The sequence below is a fragment of the Petaurus breviceps genome, unplaced genomic scaffold (genome assembly GCF_028583685.1).
Source record: "Petaurus breviceps papuanus isolate PSGF00001 unplaced genomic scaffold, PetGlider_PUasm1.0 90740, whole genome shotgun sequence".
NCBI classification, from domain to species: domain Eukaryota; kingdom Metazoa; phylum Chordata; class Mammalia; order Diprotodontia; family Petauridae; genus Petaurus; species Petaurus breviceps.
Genome location: NW_027187330.1, coordinates 8,909,617 through 8,929,895, shown reverse-complemented (window position 1 = coordinate 8,929,895; position 20,279 = coordinate 8,909,617). Strand labels below are relative to the sequence as shown.

At 39.6% G+C, this 20,279-nt stretch overlaps 1 protein-coding gene across 1 annotated transcript in view; it reads right to left on the bottom strand.

Annotated features, from left to right (window-relative positions):
* LOC138145590 (annexin A8) overlaps window positions 1–20,279 on the bottom strand; it is a 31,344-nt gene that overhangs the window by 3,600 nt on the left and 7,465 nt on the right. The window contains exons 4-12 of the mRNA XM_069067263.1: window positions 18,718–18,812; window positions 16,435–16,548; window positions 15,898–15,988; window positions 13,903–13,982; window positions 13,564–13,623; window positions 11,061–11,154; window positions 9,281–9,376; window positions 7,345–7,403; window positions 4,210–4,332 (exon numbers count right to left, since the gene is read on the bottom strand). Of these exons, the coding sequence (XP_068923364.1) occupies window positions 4,210–4,332; window positions 7,345–7,403; window positions 9,281–9,376; window positions 11,061–11,154; window positions 13,564–13,623; window positions 13,903–13,982; window positions 15,898–15,988; window positions 16,435–16,548; window positions 18,718–18,812 (812 nt within the window). The remainder of the gene's footprint in view (window positions 1–4,209; window positions 4,333–7,344; window positions 7,404–9,280; window positions 9,377–11,060; window positions 11,155–13,563; window positions 13,624–13,902; window positions 13,983–15,897; window positions 15,989–16,434; window positions 16,549–18,717; window positions 18,813–20,279) is intronic.

Sequence of the window (20,279 nt, the reverse complement as noted above, 5' to 3'; positions counted from 1 at the left end):
GAGAGAGAGAGAGAGAGAGAGAGAGAGAGATTTATTCTTCAACACTTCTCTAAAGCAGGGCAATTAGGGGATAGAATCAGAACCTGAGGGGAGAGATTTGTGTTGATGGAATTCTTATACTGGGGATATAAGCAATTCTGAAGATTCCATAGATGTTTGACACAAGTGGTTTCTAACTGAGGAATTTTTGTTTTGTTTTCCTCTTTCTTTCCACGAAAAAAAATCTATAATTTTGTAAACTGCATGCTTACAAGTGAGAAGTCAATTTCAGCATATTGTCTGAGGCTTCTTGGGTGGGGGTTATGAGTCAAGGGAGTGAGGAAATTCCCCAAAGTATACCTGGATTCTTCAGGCGGTGAATTAGTTTCTGGTCACTAAGGCTTAGGTAACTGATATTTAAAAATGAAGCAGGTGACTATGCTAAACCAAAAAGCATGCTTTATTTATAAACCAAATAGAAAAATTCCTCCTAACTAAAGGACTCCAACGTAATAGAGATAATATTTAATGTAAAGCACCACAAATGAACAGAGTTCACCCACAAGATGGGGTAATGTCTTTTGCATCCTAATTTGTTGGATGAAGGAGGGTTAGGAAAGCTGACTTGTTCTCTTGTTAGAATGGGTTTCACATTATTATAATGATACCCTCTACCCCCCATCCCAAGCACATACTCAGGGTGTTCAACAACAACAACGACAGCAACAATAACAATAGCAGCACAACTCAGGGGGTTGATTACCAGTAAATCCCAGGTCTTTCAAGACCTCTCAGAAGCTTCTCAGTCATTACTGCTATCAATTATCGGGGATATCCTGAACGGATGGAGCCATTCTATCCTTACAGATGTCTAACTAACAGTTGGCAAATTCATTTAAAAGCAGCGTAATATCAATGGAAATCATACTGTACTCAAAATCAAAAGATCTTCCTTCAAACACCAGGGCTTCTGCTTGTTAATGGCATGACTTTAGTCAAATTGCTTTTCCATCTGGGCCTCAGTGTCTGTATCTATAAAATGGGGGCATTGGTATTTTCACTGCCTACCGCACAGAATCATTGTGAAAAAGAAAGTGCTTTAAAAATAAATGTTAACTGCTATCTATCATTAGTTAAAGGCCATCTCCAGCAATAGCTCAATGAATTCAGGCTGTACTTTGGAGGAGGCAGAGAGACACAGCAACTTTACTTAAAGACCTAGGTATTGTTTTCAACTACCAATTAACTTGGTGTGCCCAGGCAAGTCAATTAGGGTAAAAGGCCTGCCATTTAGGTCATGGATATAAGCATTATTTCAGTTATGTGAGGGAATGTCTGAAATGATCCTTTTCCTTCTCTCTTTCCTCCTCGTATATTTTCTTCAGCTCAGGGGAGAAGAAAAAGGGAAAAGGGGAGATATCCATCACAAACTTCATCAGAGAATTAATACTCATTCGAGATCCCTAAAGGAGGCTCATTAATCAAGACAGCAGAAGCTGACATTGTGTATTAGAAGAAGGAGGCTTTATCTACAGAGATTTTCTTTGGGGAGTGTTCACCTGATGAGCTGTTAGGTCCATTTCTAAGGGAGAGGGTTCATCTGTACGCTGGGGAAATGGATACTATTTTTTTTTCATTCATTAATTCAACAAATAGTTGCTAAGTTTACTATCAAAACCTAAAGTTTATAGTAACTATAGGTTTAATGTGTGCAAGTATGCCTGAGGAGGTTACAAAGGAGTGTGTGTGGGGGTGTGTGTGCGAATTCGTGTGTTTCAAATCAAAGTGATTCAATAATAGTAATGATAGCTAATCTTTACATAGTACTTTCTATATACCAGGCATTATGCTTTACAGTTATTTGATCCTCACAATAATCTTGGGAGGCAGGTGCTATTATCATACTCATTTTACACATGAGGGAACTGAGGAAAAGAGAGGTTAGGTAACTTGCCCAGGGTCACACAGCTGGTAAGTATCTGAGGTCACATTTGAACTCCGGTCTTCCTGATTCCAGTCCCAGCATTCTATCTACTGTACCACCAAGCTGCCCTTGGCTCAGGGGAAAACTCACTTAAACCTTAATGTACTAGCAGTGTTTGCTTGTTTTTGTTTTGTTTTTTACATTTCTGCTTAGTCAGAAGATTCTGAGCTCTGAACTCCTCTCTCTCTCCAGGTGATATAGGAAGGCTGTTGGTTCATAGGCCATTCATACTCAAGTATTGAGCTTTTGTGGACTCAACCTCACTTTAGAAGGGAATAATTTGATGAGTCCTGTCCAAGTATCTGAGTAGGAAGGATAAATTACAGGCCTGGACTAATAGGATGTAGGGCCTTGGGTAAGGGATACTTAACTCTCCTGGGGAGAAGGAGGAAAGAGATCTAGATTGGGATGAGATTTTGGTCACCTTATCTGTAAGTAAGATCTCATGAAGGCTAAGGAGTCTATACAGGTTGTGTCTGCCCAGCACAGGGAAAAGCTTTCTAATAACTAGAGCTATCTAAAAATGAAATGGACTGTGTTGGGAGCTAGGGGATGCCCCCTCACTTTAAACCTTCAAGTGAATGTCAAATGCCTCCTTACCCAGTAGGCTGTAGAATTTTGCATTGCATTAATCGATTAGGGTTAAACCAGATGACCTGTGAGGTCCTTTCCAACCCTGGGATTCAGTGATTCTGTTTATGACACAGAGTCCCTGCTCCTGAGTGATTTTAAATGTGGACGGTAAGGAGAGGGAGAAGAAGGCTGTTCTCCTCACTGTTAGAGCTCATGGTGATGGAAAGAAAACCTTCTTAAAATTAGAGCATATGAGTGAAGTAGGCTACCCTGGAAGGCAGGTGTTTCCCCTCATTAGAAGTCTTTAGGTAAAAACTGGATGACCATCTATGAGGTCTATGACCAACTCAGAGGTTAATTCTGGTCCACCTTTAGGAAGGATGACTTCTGAGATTCTGTCTGACTGAGATTTTGTGATAACTAGACCCAGTGCTCTGATACATCCTTTTCCATTATTGAAATTTTCCTCTAATGTGCTTTGGCCGGTATTCTTCCAAGAGGGTCCTGGGGGTCAATATTTTGTTTTTCCCAGTAGAGAATTCATAGCTTGAGTGGCAAGTTCTATGATCAAAAATGGTAATAGTGTTTCGGAGAAGCACATGGCTCAGGGACGTCTTTGCCCGATTCTCATGACCATTGTTTGTACTATAATGGAGCTTTCTTGGAACTGGCTCTTAGAATTAAATCTCTTAGGACTCTGATTTCTTATCACTGTCCCAAGGAAGACTTCCTATTTCATCTGAAAAAGATAGTGCTTGTTCTCATATTTCAAAGGGTTATGTAAGTTCATTTCTAGGACAAAATACTTTAGAAGATATTAATCTACATTCTAGTTTCTGACTGCTTCATCTCAGAATATAGTTGTATATATCTAAATTTTAAAGTTCTTAAAGTAGAAGAGAATTGAATAATTTAAAAATCTTTTTGGGCACAAATTCACATGCTAATGACACATCAATGGTTTTGAGGCAACCCAATCTAAATTCAGGGCAGCTAGGTAGTGCAGTGAGTAGAGTGCTGGGCCTGGAGTCAGAAAGACTCATCTTCCTGAGTTTAAATATGGCCTCAGATACTAACTGTGTGACCCTGGGCAAGTCACTTAATTCTCTTTGCTTCAGTTTCCTCATCTGTAAAATGAGCTGGAGAAGGAAATGGTAAACCACTCTGCCAAGAAAACCCTAAATGGATTATGAAGTGTCAGACACGAATGAAAAACAATTGAACAGCAACAATCTAAATTGACATTTCATTCACTTGTTATTTTGATAGTCCAGGCTAAATAAATTTTTCTCTAGATACCAAAAGCAAATTAAAAAATGTGGTTTTTTGACTTGTCTCTTGATGGGAATTCCAAAGATACTCCATGAGTTCATTGAAAAGAATTTGGATATTGAGATGCTGCTACTACTTCAAGCCCTAAAATTTAGTCAAAAACCCTTTTGGGGGATGTTTTCACAGATGCCTGAAGTAAGTAGCAAAAATGAGGAGATATTTTGAAGGACTCTCCCATGGAAGAGGGTTTGGTTCTTTGTGGTACCAGAAGGCAAAAGAATTTGATCTTTCATTGGGGCAGCAATAGGATTCAGGAGATTTTTGATCAGAGGTGTGATATGACCACATCTATGTGTGTGAGAGAAGTAAATTATGTGGGTAGAGGATAGATATTTACTCACCATGATCATGCTAGAAAGAGACTTCCCATACAACTTCTTAAATTCATTCTTGATGAGGTTTAAGTCGATCTCACTCCTTGAAACAATATTTCGGATCAGGGTACCATCCCAAGTTCCTAATCCCTGCATTAAATAGTTATAAAATAGATATCACTTCTGCCCTTTTCAAAAGAGAGATAAACTAATCAGGATTCCATTTAGTCTCTAGTTAATGAAATATTTCCATAAAATTTTTGAAATACAGGAATGAAATTCATTAATGTAAACTATCACTCTCCATGAATTTTTTCTCCCTTAAATGTGAACCCTTTTCTCTTCCTTAGAAGTAAAATTTTGAAGATTCTAATGGTTGTTAGTCATGTGAGAAGTGCAGATTAATCAAGGCCTGAAAATAATAAATAACATTTGAAGATAACTTTAACTTGTTATTTTACAAGTACAACCTTCCTAATAAATCATACCAGTTTAATTTGAGCCTAATGAAATACTGTCTGCTGGGGCTTGTGTCTATTTTTCTTACCATAGTCAAGCTTTTCGCCCCTGATTTCATCTTCTTAATTGCCATTTCTCCTTCCTTGCATTGTGATGGTAAAAATGGTAATGTTACTATCATTAATGAGGAGAATAGATCGGTATGGAACCATGTTCCATTTAACAACTATTTATTATCCTTCTTTCAGTTTTGTCTACAAATGCTCTCAAGATTTGGTTTAGTCAGGTCTCATACCAGCCTTTTTGCATACTCATTTCCCCCTCAATGACTTTTTGCTGTTTTATGAAGTGATACAGCTCTTTTCTATCATACTTGTCAATGATGCATTGGAAATGAATCTAAACTAATATTGTCCTTGGTAGTTATGTTCCTCTTCTGGGCAAAGAGGTCACATGTTTTCTGACTGAGGTCGTTTGGGGGAGGTCTTAAGTGATGAATGCTTTTATTCTGGTTAAGCTTCTCAAAGGGATAGTGATAATCTTTGCCTTCATTTATTTCTGATCTTTCCAGGTCAGCAACATTTAAAAATAAATTGGTTTGACGCTGTTAACTAGTTATTCAACAAACAGCTATTAATTCTTCCCAGTTTAGAGTACTCTGCTTACTTGTGGGGGAGGTATATAGTTTAAATAATACATGATTCTTGCCCTTGTAGGGCTGACAAGTCTAGCAGGATAATCAGTCAAAAACATACACAACCTTAACACTCAAATGTTATAAGTACATTAGAGAGTTAGAAAACAAAGTATTACATAAACTCCACTAATTAAGGTCATGTCTTTTGAGGTTCAGAAAAGGTTTTCTGTGGAAGGTAGCATTTAAAATTCCTATAAAGGTTGGGTAGAAATTTTAAAAATAACTGGAGAAGAAAACAGTAAAGCACAAAAAGACAAAAGGGCATGTATCATATTGAGGGGGCAGAGAATAGACCAGTTTGGAAGTAGTGTGAGTGAGAAGAGCAGAATTAGACAAAACTGGAACGGCAGTGACAAACTATTGAGAACCCTGAATGTTAGGAAGAAGAATTTGAACTTTACTTGGCAAGTCATATTATTTTTTGAGCAGACAAGGGTGCAATGTTAATGGGATTTAAGATCTTTCCTGCCCGTTCATAGGCTTCACCTGGAGCCCAGGGGAGACTTGCTTGTAGGAAGGTTTTCAAACCTTTTGCTAATTTCTACTTAGGCACTGAGTCATGAGGGTTGTGATGCTTTCTGCCTCTGAGAAGTGTATATATATACTCTGAGTCGGTATTTTGCTTTGGGGGCTCCCTTATGAGAAGGATCTTGTGATTCCCTGGTTGAGGTTCTGACTGGCTGTATGTTCAGAGCTCCCTGCTAGCTCAGATGCAAAGGCTCTCTCTATCCTGGGATGTATATAAGTGTATAGTTGATTCAGGCAGTCAGAGCCCTATCTTTATTTCTCTGCTTATATTTTCTTTGTCTTTTCTCTGAAGTTCAGGGTGCTTACTTTCCCCTTGAACTAGTGAATGTAATTAAAAAAGATTGCTGACCCCTCAAACAGCTATCTTTCCTAGTAAAGCAGATCTAAGAATCTGTGCTAGCAGCCATTCTAGGTATGGAAGTGTGGTCGCCAATACAAAGGAACATGTCAAGATTGATATGCAAGAAATATCATAGTTAGGATGGATACAGGACAGAGAGGGGAGAACACCTATTAGGATCTTACAGCAACCCTCTAGGTAGGTGATAATAAAGGCTTGCATGAGAATGGAGGTAATGGGAATAGAGAAGAGGGGGACAAGTGTGAGAGATGTCAGAGAGGTGAAATCAATAAGACTTAGTAATTAATTGGTTAGGAGAGGTAAGAGAGAGAGAAAAATCAAAGATAATTCCAAGGTTGGAAACATGGGAGACCAGATAAATGGTCTGGAAAAAGCATTGGGGAGCAACATACATCCCTGCCCTTTTTCCTGGCTCTGTAAGTTATAGGCAGTGGGGAAAAGGGAATTCACTGGAGAAGTTTATAGTGGTATGGTAAATAGCAGAGTTTCTGTTAAAATGAGGAGGTAGAGGACATATTTATTGAAAAGATTAAAGATATTGCTGAGTTCACTGAGAATTAAGCAGGAGTTTAAAAGGTCACAACATAAATGTTGGAGATGGATATCTAACTTGGATTGGACTTTAAGTTGAAATTCAAGGAGAAACAAAGAAGCATATGGTAGATATAAGCAGGCTTTAACAAAATTACCTTATATTTATTTTGTTGTTACTATATGAAAATATGCTTGACCCTCCCTCTCCATTTACCTTTCCCTGCCATGTCAGTTTCCTTAAGACAAAGATTGTTTTCTTTTCAGCTTTATAATTTCAGCCCTGCCACAAGGCCTAACAAATTCTAATAAATGTTTTTTGATCAATAAGCATTGGTTACCAACCAAGATTCCAATCATATTTACTCAAAATGTTTCCTTTGGAAATAAAAGAACTTTTGATAAATAGAATTTAGTTAAAAGGATGATTATTTTGTTGACTGAGAGGCTTCAAAGCTAAAGAAAAAAAACACATCAAAAAACCAAACCCCAAACCAGAATGATAGTATTTAGTTTTCCCCATAAGACCCAAGAATAAAGCAATTTCAAGAGGTTGATAGGCTAAATTATTAGCACAGTCTCTTACCTTCATGGAATAGTACAGTCTTTCTGCAAAGTAACTGTGAATGTTCCGGGTGCACTTCACTAGACAAAGGAAAAGGTTCTGTTAATCCTTCAGAAGTGATAGGTGATATTGTCTAAGTGTAGAATTTTAATCTCCTATGACTATATGGCAACTGGGGCCCTCTCAGTTTGGCTTGCCCGTGATTCTAGGATTAATGGTTCCTTGCAGTATTTTATCGTCATGAAAGATATCAGTGATTGATTTCATAGACATAACTTCCAACAGTCAGTGTCTAGGTTATGTTAAGGTTGGCCTTGATAACCTAAGCTGAGCTATCTTTAAAATACTACTTAAAAAAGTTTTCTCTTAGAAGATGGCTGCAATTGTAAAATGGGAGAGACTGGGTACATTGCTGGGAGGATCCAGGGGGATTATAGGCACCAAGGTCTACTGGATTTTAATTCAAGGTACATGGTGGCCCAGAGAATTTCAAGGCCTTCACCTCAACCTGTGCAATTTATGGCAAACACAGATCTGTGTTTTTTTTAAACTCAGTGCATTATTTATTTATTTTTTAACATTAAAAAACTTGAAAAATTCTTAATTTGTATTGGCATCTTTTGTTTTTATATCACCTTCATTTCTAAATATATCCCTTCTCTTTCCACAAACCATCCCTCATCTCTAAGAATAAAAAAAAGAGAAAAAATTCTCAATTCTTTGTATTTACTCTTATATATTCCTATATATATATAAATATTGTATCCTCCATTAGAAAGTATGCTCCTTGAGGGCAAGGACAGATTTTACTTTTTCTTTGTGTCTCCAGCTCTTAGAATAGTGCCAGGAACATACATGTTTAATAAATTATTGTGCTTGATTGAAATTGGATAGCACATGTAATATTCCACATCTATAGTCCCTTGGAACATCAGTTTTTAAAAGTGACATTTTTAATATCAATGCATTTTAGAATATATCATATAAATTAGTCACAGAGATTTAGAATGGGAAGAGAGCTTGGGGTCCATTCAGTCTAAATAGTTTGTGGCAGATTAAGGACTTGGACCTAATCATCTGACTCCAATTCTAGTGCAAAGTAATCCCAATTTCTCCCCTTTTATCTGAAGTTTTCATAGTAGAGTGAAAGGGACACTGGACTGAGCCAAGAAATCAAATGTCTCAGTGGAAAGAAAGCTGGAACTGGAATTGTGCAAGTCTGAGTACAAATCATCCTGCAAACACTAGTTATGTGACCCTGAGCAAGAATTAATTTCTCAGGATCAGTGTCTTCATCTATAAAATGGGTATAATAATTGCACCTACCTCCCAGGGCTGCTGTGAAGATCAAGTGAGATAATATTTGTAAAAGGCTTAGCACAGTGCATAACACATAGTAGGTACTTAATAAATGTTTCTTTCTTTCCTTCCTCCAACCAGCTATATGGCCAAGATCAAATAAATCAGTTCATCTCATGTGTAAGATTAGAAGACACTTTGAAGGGTAGTTATGTGGAAGAGAGATGAGATTTGTTCTGTCTTGTCTCAGAGGGCAGAGCTTGGTATTTACTTGTCTCTGGACAAGTTGAATGTAAGCCACGCCAGGCCAGGGACTTGCTTTTGTCTTAGCGTACCCAGTGTCTAGCACAGTTCTTGGCAAATATAGATAGGGACTGGCCTGTGATTAACATAGAGAATTCTCAGATGAGGAAATGTTCTCTACCAAGGCAATTTGGCACCTGCTCTGCCACTTACAGCCATAAGGAGTTGCCTAGAGGCCTGATAGATCAAATAATTTGTTCAGAATTACCCAGCCAACATTTATCAGAGGCAAGGATTGAACTCAGATGTGCCTGGCCTTAAAGCCAACTCTGTACCAGGCTTAATTGACTTGAATTTCAAGAGGAAGCCTCCATCTTGAAGCCATAGGGGACAAGGACAATTATCAAGGCCTTACCCACAGCGAGCATTGCCTCCTCCAGGGAGCCGTGGGTCTCACTCTTTATGCTGTCTTCAATGCTCTTGTTAGCAATTTTCTGGTACTCGTCAAACACTGTGTGGAAAGAGTGGATATTAGCTGGCCACAAGAATCTCTAAGGGAAAGAAGACTGCTATAGAGAAGCTTTCTGAACCCCAAAGCATAATCCACGGTCTAACAAAGGATTCCTCTTCCCCATTTTGTGAAATTAATTATACAAAAGGGCTTACGAAAGTATAAAAATTAAATAATTTAGTTTTAAACTTATTGAAAAGAATAATTGAATAGAAACACAAAATTCAACAAAAATGTCTGTCAATTAGTATGTTTATAGGATACTCATTGTACATTATTCCCTGTTAAGCATGCTACTTTAATTAAGTTGCTTTTCCCCTCTGACATTGAGTTGCCTCAACAGCAAAAAATACTAACACACTGGTAATACATTCTTCACAGGATGCTTGTAAGGAAAGTGCTTTGTAAAAGTTAAAGCAATATGTAAATGAGCGATATTATTAATTCACCTGTTCAAGCATCCATGATTTAATTGTGTGTGTTCCATCCACTGACACAGATAGCCACCCATCTGCACTTCAGGAGATGGCCTTTCTTCTGGAGCTGTTGAGGCTGAAATAATTATCTCTTGATAGGCAACCTTCTAGTGACATGCCTCTTTAAACTTAGCTAGTTATACAGTCTATGGTTGTCTCTGTATTAAGAGCCTTCTAGTTGGCTGGGACTTGAGCCTTTGTCAAAACTTCTGGGAACACAGGATCATCTCCATGCCACCGTGAGGTGTTGGAGATTTAGTAGAGGGAGCAATAATTACTTTTGGTATTACTGCCAGAGACACAATCCTGAGACTGAGGGACCCTAGTTATGCTCCTGCCTGGCATTGCTTCTACTCTAATGGCTGATTCAATTTGTTAGTCACACGTGAAACAGGGAGGGTGACTCAGTGGACAGACTATTGGTGGTGCAATTAAAAAGACATGAGTTCAAATCTAGCCTCAGACACTTACTATCTATGTGACCCTGGGCAAGTCACTTGAAAATCACTCTCTTACCCTTACTTTTCTCTTAATGGGGATAATAAAACACTTAATAGGACCTTCTTCTCAGAGCTGTTGTAAGGATCAAATGAAATATTTGTGAAGCCCTTTGTAAACTTTCAAGTGTAAGTGAATACTAGCTATTATGATTACACTCCACTTAGATCAGTCCTTACAAGCCCTGGTCAATCCTTCCAGACACGCTAGCCCCCATGAAGATGGTCTATGCCCTGTCTGTGCTCATTGGACTGTGACCCCAGGGTGAGCCCTAAATCTCCTTCCAGTTGCACCTGCTCCAAACTTCACTGGATCTAGAGGAGTCCCTGTATCTTAGGGGCACCAACCCTGACTAACATCAGTCAAGCAGACTTAACTCTGGATGGTGAATGCGGAGAAGAGCTGGGCACTTTAGTTCCATTGTCCTAGGAATTCTAACCCATTCCCGTGCAGACACTGGCCACACAAAAGGGACTGAAATCACCGGTTTACATTGGCTTTAGGTTCATCCTTCCTGATGTGGTTTGTGTGGGAAGTCAGACATGACGAAGATTCAAGGTTTGGAAGCCATTGGTCCAGAGCCAAAGCAGGGCTCACCGATAACTCTGTGAAGGCTTAGTTGGCACAGTGTTGGGCACATAGAAGGCACTGAAGAAATGCTTCTTGACTGACTATGGGAGTGTGAAAACACAACAAAGAATGCTCTGTACCTCTCATCAAGTGTGTGGCACTCCGGGTGCAAAGGATGGTGATAAATTTCATCTCATCAGTACCCCGTATCTTTTCTCCAGCTGCATAGAGGTCCTAAATGCAAAAACAACATTTATTTACAATGTGTTTAAGTCAGCCCTAACAATATATACTTGTGAGAAAATCCAGAAACTGAAAGAGGAAAAGTATTATGGTGGAGATCATTTGAGTCAGGATCAATGGAGGGAGAAACAGGAGTGATTTTGTTATAGGAGTAAATGTTCTGGAAATGCTTGTTTTGTTCTGTGAATTGAAAATAAAATTAAAAAAAAAGGGTTAAGTGTTCTCCAGGTGGTTCTGATGGGACAGCTTCTTAAAAGTGATCAGTGTAAATGCAGAGGGCACTCACTGGCCAACTTATGTTTTTAAAAATCATATCCAGAAGAGAGAAGCAAAAAGGGTAATAAATAATGTGTAATAAAGAATAGTTTTGTAAAAATGGCACCAGGTGCTGTTTAAAAGTATGTTGTTCCATCATTTCAGTCTTGTCTGACTCTTCATGAATGAAAAATTTGAGGTTTTCTTGGCAAAGGTACTGGAATGGTTCTCTATTTCCTTCTTCCACTTATTTGATAGATAAGGGACTGAAGCAAATAGGGTCAAGTGACTTGGCCAGGGTCACACAACTAGCAAATGTCTGAGGCTGGATTTGAACTCACAAAGATGAGTGTCCCTGGTTCCAAGGGCAGGGCTCTATCCACTGCACCACCTAGCTGCCCCTTAATTTAAACTATGTTAGGAAAGATCAAAAAAAGAATTAGGACTGCTTTTTGACTTGGCTACGACAATAATAATGGATGACAGAAAGAAGACAGAATGATTCATCCTTTGTCTTTCTTCTGCTTCCCCGTGCCCCCCCAAAGCCTCACTGCAGTGCCTTGTTGTGGTTGGAGGTAACTAGTTTTCTTAAAGGTCCTGCCACCAGTGTGCAAAGAAGGGAGTTTGTTGAATTGATAAAAGCCTTGGACTGGCCATCAGAAGGCTTGGTCCTACCTAGTTCTTTGATTGGGCAAGTCACGTCCCCTCAATAGGCCTCATCTATAAAATAGAAAGCTGGATCTTGTGGCCTCTAAAAATTCCTTCCTCCTTTCATATTTTCTGGTTCTAAGGATAACAATAGAATATCTCTATGTATATTCTTTCAGACTGAGTCCATGGAAATTAAAAATTATAATGTTAAAGTACTAGACGAAGCCTGATGAAATAGCAAGCTGAACCTCAGAGTCACAAGACCTGAGTTCAAGTCCCACCTCTGACGCATTTGAGTTCTGTCACCTTGGGCAAGTTGCATAACCTCTCAGTGCTCCAAATGACTGTATAAAGATGTAGACCAGGTTTGGATGGTCATTGGTAGAGGGATTTTCCTGAATGGGAGTTTCCCTATAACAGTGAAATTACAGATTGGTCTAAATAAAAATTGGAACAAATACTTTTTATTTGCAGGTAATTCATGTATTCACTTGTTTAACTGGTAAGAAAGAGACAGCTTTCTTCCACTTTCTTTGTCAAAGAATATATCCAGCTCCCTTGGTTTAGATATTAGAATGAAATTATATAAAATTTGCTCCCAATTCAGTGACAGAAGAGACCTGAACTGTTGACATTGGGATGTTTCTTTCAAAGTGTTAGGCTGGGGCTAGAGGGTAGGCAAGAGAGGCAATGACCTAGGACCCAACATGCATGGGACAAGAGAAGACACTTTGGAATAGTTATTTTTATAAATGCACATTTTTGGATGCCAGAAAATTCCTTTCTCTGTGTCCCATAAATGTTTATTTTGTGATAACAGAATGATACTTCAAATTCTCTAGGGGACAGTGTTATGTAGGGGAACACATTTCAAACTTTATTTATTGGGGACTTTATTTCTTTTATTTTTCCCAAGAATTCCAAGTAGATAACATAATTCTAACCCACACTGATCAGACATCAAAGGGAGTTGAATTCATTGGGTTCCATTTGCACTGGGGTCTGGTTCTAACATAGCTCCAATTTTCCAGGGCCTGGGTGAGAGGTGGTAGGTAAATGGAACATGGTATGTATGTGTGTGTATGTATGCATGCATTCATGTATGTATGTGTGTGCCTGTGTGTATGTGTGTGTGTGGACATTTTTAATGTCTAGGGAAGCAATGGTAGCTCATAAATACATTGGACTAGATATCATCCAAGGTCTCTCTGAGCTTACTTGGTTAAAAAAAGGAATGATAAAAGCAGCAAGGAAGTAATGAAATAAAATACCCAGAAGGTGGTTGAGAGGGAAACGTAGACAAGTGGTACAGCTTTGGAACTAACATGTTAAATGTGCTTTAAAAAATTCAAGTTGTATGTGATAGAGGCTTGGATTTTTGTGTACAATCCTATTTTTCTGTTTTTTTTTTTTGTATATCAAAATGCTCATATTTTCTGGTGTTTAACAAGTTCAGAATAATAAAAAAATGTATTTAATAATAAAAAATTTTACCTGGGCATCCTGGAGTGCCAGTCCTGGATCCACAAAACCACTCACTTCATCTCTACTGCCCTGAGAGAGGAAAAAAAAAGTAGCTCTAGAGAATGCAATGGACTCTCCTCCCAGATCAGGTATGAGGCTGAGGCTGAGACTGAATCTTGCCTTCCTCCCCTTGGCTGCCCTGGTAGGGGCAAAATAGATCTGCACTGTTGTTTCATCCCCTTGACACAGGAATCCCTCTGCAGACCCATGTGTTCCTGCTCTCCAATTCAGGGCTTTCTCAGGGAACCAGGGTCATGGACCCTTGCGTGGTTGCCTTAGGGACCATCAGAAAAGAAAACCTGCTCTTACTTGCAAAAGGCAGACCAGGATTCTCTCCAGGTATCCACTAGTGTCTGATTTAATATCGTCTTCCAGGTTGGAACCATATTCTGTAAGGCGGAAACTCAGGAGGGTTAATAACATTGGTTCAAATTTATATAGCACTTTAAAGCATAAAAGCACTTTCCCTGTGATGAAATGACTCTGTGAGGTAGGCATGCTTAGAGAAAATGCCAGATTTAGAAGGATTGGGGCCTAGAGATAGAGCAAAAAGGGATTGCGGAAGCCATTGAGACTAATCCTTTCATTTTACAGATGGGGAAATTGAGGCTGAGAAGTTGTGACTTGTCCAAGATCACACAGCTAGTAAATGTCTGAGACAGCATTTGAACAAGTCATTTTGAAGATAAAGAAACTGAACCCTGGAGAGGTTAAGTGACTTGCTTAATGTTGCAAAACTAAAAAGAAAAAGAGGCAGGATTTGAATCCAGGCCTTCTGACTCCAAATTTAAGTAGGCTGCAGTGTTGAATGTGTTGTACTGCTCACTACAGTATGGGGCAGCAAAATCTTTCTGGTCACATCATAGTGTGATAGAGAGATCCTTTAATATGACTTCACACGCATATTTTCTCATATCCATATGCAAAGCCCATTGGATTCTCTATAAATGTGATTTTGGGCAGGTCACATGCCCCCTTTAGCCTTCAGTTTCTTAATCTGTAAAATGAGAGACTTAGATTAGGTGGCCTTCGAGGTCCCTTCTGGCCCTAGCTGTATGATCCTATGACTATCAGGCTTTTAGAGCTGGATCTCTCTACTGCCACATCAAGTCTGAGAGCACCTGTTGGGGAGCACATCACCCTTTCTACTCTTGCATGGTCTGAAGACTGTCACATCTGAGGCTCTGGTCACAACCCTCCGTTCTCATCAAAATTGGTCTGTATAGCTTTATAGAGGCTACTTATATAATATTTCTGAATCCTATCAGACAAGCTTTCCCTAAGATTTGTCTGTGACTTTCATCTTTGTTCTTTTCCTTTACAGGACAATGCGGCAGGGAACACAGGCTTTATCATTTGCATGTGTCTCAAACTGTTAGTCTGTATCTTAGTAAGCAAGCTAGGTGGCTCAGTGGATAGAGTGCTGGACCTGGAGTCAGAAAGACCGGAATTCAAATCTGACCTCAGACACTTACAAGCTGTGTGACCTTGGGCAAGTCACTTAACCTCTGCTTGCCTTAATATACTGGAGAAGGAAATGGTGAACCACACTAGTATCTTTGCAAAGAAAACCCCATGGACAGTATGGTCCACTGGGTCATGAAGACTCGGACACAACTGGACAACGGCAAATCAACTTCTTTGTAATTGATTTCTTAGTAATTCAAGGTAGTCCTTACATTCCCTCTGCCTTGGTAGAGCATACCATTTTAACTCTCAATTTTTTTTTCCTTTTTAGACAAGCTCATTAATGAGAAAAATAAAATAAACATTGTAGGAAGACCATTTAAAGATCTATAAATAGCCTCCACTGGATGTGAAATACAGTAATAAATATAAAGAACAGTAATTTGCAATTTACTTGGAAAAATGTATTTCTTTAAAAAAACACAGAAAAAATAGTCGATGCAATACATGCATGGTAAGCAAGGATATTGATCTTAGATGATCTCTGAGGTATCTTCCAAGTGCCAACATTCTATATGCTTTTCTACTTATGTAAAATGTAGGTCAGGAAGTTCTTCCAATGCCAAGATTTTTTGCAAAGTTCCCAGGATTGGAAAGGCACTCCTGTTACCTCCTTTTTTTGAGATGTTTTGAGGTGATGTCTAGAACATTAGAAGGTGTCTATTTGAGGACATACAGGTCCTCACAGCCCCAAAGTGTCTTACACTCTGACTGTGGATGGCTTCTCCATCTCCCCATATCTTTGTCTCCATTGCTACTAAGCTTGCTAATTGGTGAATTTGCTTCAGTGATTGCCATATGAGATGCCAACGGCACCACAGCCACAATGATTCTTACCTTCCTCATAAGCTCTCATGATTTCCCTAAGTTGGGTTTTGGTCCGAGAGGCCAAGATCTCAATGATGACACCCTCTTTGGTTCCTGCACCCTGGGAAGAGAAAGAAATTCCATGTAAGAATAACTTCTAGCAAAGAAACATATGAAAGTCATGAGTCAGACTGTGAGGATAATGTAAGAGACAGCTTCTTGGTGGGACCATGGCAGAATGTTGTGCATGAGTAGATTTCAATGAGTCAGAATTGTGTGTGTGTGTGTTTTCAAATTTAATTTGTTGCTTGGGTCTGGCAAATTAAAGTATGTTTTTTTGCATTTTTGCATAGGCCACAATGTTGATAACCTTATGATGTATGTCGTTTGAAAACGAGACGGCAGCAATCCTTCCATCTCATGGCAAACATTTACTAGATGCCTGTCATGGAGGATGTGGAAGCTTAAACGTTTGTTTTCCTCATCGAGAGCCAAAGCCCAAAGCAAGGTCTGGATGGGCAGCATTTTGGCTATCACTTGACAGGTCTTTACCATTGCTTCAGTTACCTTCATGGCATCATGTAATTCCTTGGCTTCGTATTTGTATGGTGGGTACATGAGGGCTATGATGAGTCTCTCAAACTTCCCACTCAGCTCAGATTTCAAGGTCTCAGTCAGATCCTAGTGTTAAGAGGGAGTAAGAAGATGCATCATCAGACACAACCTGGCTCATAGAAATTAAGAAACCATCAGGACCTTGCTAGCTCACCCCCTTTCTGCTCTCTTCTCAGACCCATATTGCCCAGATGCCTCTCCAGTCCACATGTTCTATTAAGGAGGAACATGGAGCCAGCTAAATAGAAGTGGTTGGATCACCATTTCACATCTAAATCTGTCAGCTATGTTGGTGGCACTCAAGTTTTGCCATCTTGTGGCTCTTCTCCAGTTCTTCTGAGTGCTTCTTTGATCTCTCATGCTCTGCATTATTTCTCCATCCCACAAATGTGAGTCAGCTTTTTTCTCTTAGGGACCTCCACCAGTGGACAGCCCTGGATCGCTCCACAAAAGGAACTAGAGACTGTAACAAATCAGAAAGCCAGGCTGTCAGGGAGGGAATGAATGCAGAGGGAAGGAGAATCAGGCCACTAAGCCTTTTTGCTTAGTGCAACAGATGATGGTTTCTCACGACACCACCTCCAGAGCTGATATTTAGAGTGAGGCGGCTAGCATAGAGGGCTAGACCTGGAGTTAGGAAGACCTGTGGTGGGATTCTGTCTCAAATGCTTGCTCTCTGAGTGGCCCTGGTCAAGTCACTTAATTTCTCTTAGTTCCAGTTTCTTCATTCATGGGAATGATAAGAGCGTCTGTCCCTCAGGGTTGCATATAAGGTACTTTGCAAACCTTAAAGCTCTATATCAATGTTAGTTATTTGTCACAGGACCCTTGGAATTCCACCCAGTGGGATAGGACAGAGCCTTGTTGCTAGTTTGGGGGATCATTGAGCCATACGGATTGTCTGCTCTGAGGTGTGCCAGTGTGGGCATCTTCCACACTATCTCCTTCAGCTGAGATAGAAAATGAGAAACATTTATTTTCTTCAAATCTGAGATAGGCCAACAGCATAAACATGAACTAGTTTTTTCTTTCTTTTAGTCCAGGACACATATTTGTAATTATAGACTTAAGTGACTCTATACATAGCAGTGGGGCTTGAATCCAGGTCCTCATATCTCCAAGACTGGACCTCTAATGGGCAGCTAGGATGTACAAGGGATAGATCACTGGTCCTGGAGTTGGGAGAACCTGGATTATTTCTCCATCCCACTTTAGATCTTTACTAGCTATGTGACCCTGGGAAAGTCACTTAACCCTGTTTGCCTTGGTTTCTTCATCTATAAAATGAGGTGGAGAAAGAATGGGCGAACCACTCCAGCGTCCTTGCCAAGAAAGCTCCAAATGGGGTCGCAGAGTCAGCCATGAGTGAAATGACTTAACAACAAAAAGTACCAAAGGTACCATACTACATTTGGACCATTGGCTGTATTAGCAGTGTTCAAGATGGTGAACTCTCCGAGTGCATTCCTTGAGATAAAGGAGACCGAGCATGATCTGGATATAGCAACATCCTCTCTGAGATTTCTGACCTATTTCCTCCACTAGCCATAAATAACAGTTTATATTTACATGGTGCTTTGTGTGCAATAACAATAGTTTTAGTAGCTAGCATTTATTTAGTGCTTTCAGATTGGCAAAGAGTTTTACAGTTATTATCTCATCTTATCCTTACTACAACCCTGGGAGTTTAATATCATTATTATCCCCATTTTACAGACCAGGAAACTGAGGCAGACAGAGTCACACAGCTAGTGAGTATTTGAGGTCAGATTTGAACTCAGGTCTTCCTGAATTCAGGGTCACAGCTAGTTATTAGTAATAACTAGAACAGTTACTATTTCCATTTTATAGACTTAGAGCTGAGGCTGTAGACATAATCATCTCTGACTTGGCTTCTCTTGTTCTAACACAGAGCTGTGCTACCCAAGTGGGTAACTTAGGCAATTTAGTACAATAATAATAATATTTATATAGCACTTTAAGGTTTATTTGCTTCTCACAACAACCCTGGGAAGTAGATGCTATTATTATCCCCATTTTGCGGGTTGGCAAACTGAGTCAAACAGAAGTTACATGACTTGCCCAAGGTCACACAGCAAGTAAGTGTCCGAGGCCATGTTTGGACTCGGATCTCTCTGGACATCAAGTGCAGCACCAGCACTGCCTTCCTGGGCGCACAAGGGAAGTGAGATTTACGGGTCGGTGGCCGGTCAGGCCATGTGGTGCCTTCTTTACCTTTCCATACCGACACTTGTAGGCTTTGGTGATCTGTTGCCGCTGAGCGTTGCTCCTCTTGGTGAGGACATCAATGATGGCCTGCTCATTGGTTCCTGTTGAGGACACAAAGCTTGATTAACAATCCTTTAGAGTTCTGACCCCAACTCCTGCACGCGACCTTTCTGGACAACTCCCCTACTAATATATAGTACATATTTTTCCTATGCTTATGACATACATGTTGTCTCCTCTGATATAACGTAAGCTCCTTGAGGTCTGAGGCTACTTCATTTTTGCCTTTGTATTACTCTCATTGGTTTCAGAATGAGAAGACCTATTCAGCTCTCCTCACTTACGAGTTGTGAGTTCACAGACAAGACATTTAATTTCTCTGAGACTCAGTTTCCTCATCTGTAAAGTGGTCATTTAGTTCAACTCCCTTTTTTCTGTCTCCTAGTTCTCAGGCTACTGGTCTTTCCCTTGCACCAGGCTGTGACTCTTCTACTTCTAAGGGTTATGGGAAGAGTCTTGCCGACCTTAAAGTATCAGCTGTTATCACCAGCCCTCAATCCTGAAATCCCTATCTTCTCTGCTTCCTAGAAAGAGAGTTGAACTTGGAGTTTGAATGGAATCTCTATCATGTAAGAGCCTTGTGAGTGTGAGTCACTAAGTCCTCTGAGCTTTGGTTTCCTCCTCTGTCCCTTTGAGCTTTGGATTTATGCCTCTACAGTCATCTCAGACGAATGCCTTCGCCTCACTCGGAGATGAGAAAAAGACAGTCCAGATGAGTTTAGATCTGTCACAAACACAGGGTCTAATATATTATTAAAAGGCAGAAAGTAAGATGAGCTGCCTGGAATTTAGCACCATCCATCAAGCCTGCCTTGACCCAAGGACCTCATTGTGAGTGTGCCAGACATGCCTATTTGCTTGCATGGAAGCCTTAGGAGATGGCCATAGCTAACCATTTCTACCTGTTTCTACCTCTGAAATGCTAGACTTAACTATGATCAAGATATATACATGTGTGTATGTATATATAAGCATATATGTATACATGTACACATACATGTATACACACACGTGTGCATATGTATGGGTATATATGTGTCTACACATGTACAGAGATGTGTGCATATATGTGTATGTATATGCATATAATGTATATATGTGTAAGTATATATGTGTGTATAGGTATATATATGCATTGAAAGAAATGATTATTAATGACTAATAATTTTGACTGAGAATTGGAAATCAAGGGGATGCCCATCAATTGAGAAAAGGTTAAAAAACTGTGGTATATGATTGTAATGGAATATTGTTGCACTATGATGATTTCAGAAAAATCTGGAAAGATTTACATGAGCTGATACAAAATGAAGTGAACAGGACCAGGAGAACATTGTACACAGTAACAACAATGTTGTTTGACGAAGAACTTTGAATGACTTAGCTATTCTCAGCAATACAATGCTCCAAGACAATTCCAAAGGACTAATGATGAAGCATGCCATCCGCCTCCAGAGAAAGAGCTGACTGAATACAGACTGAAGTGGGCTATTTTTCACTTTCTTATT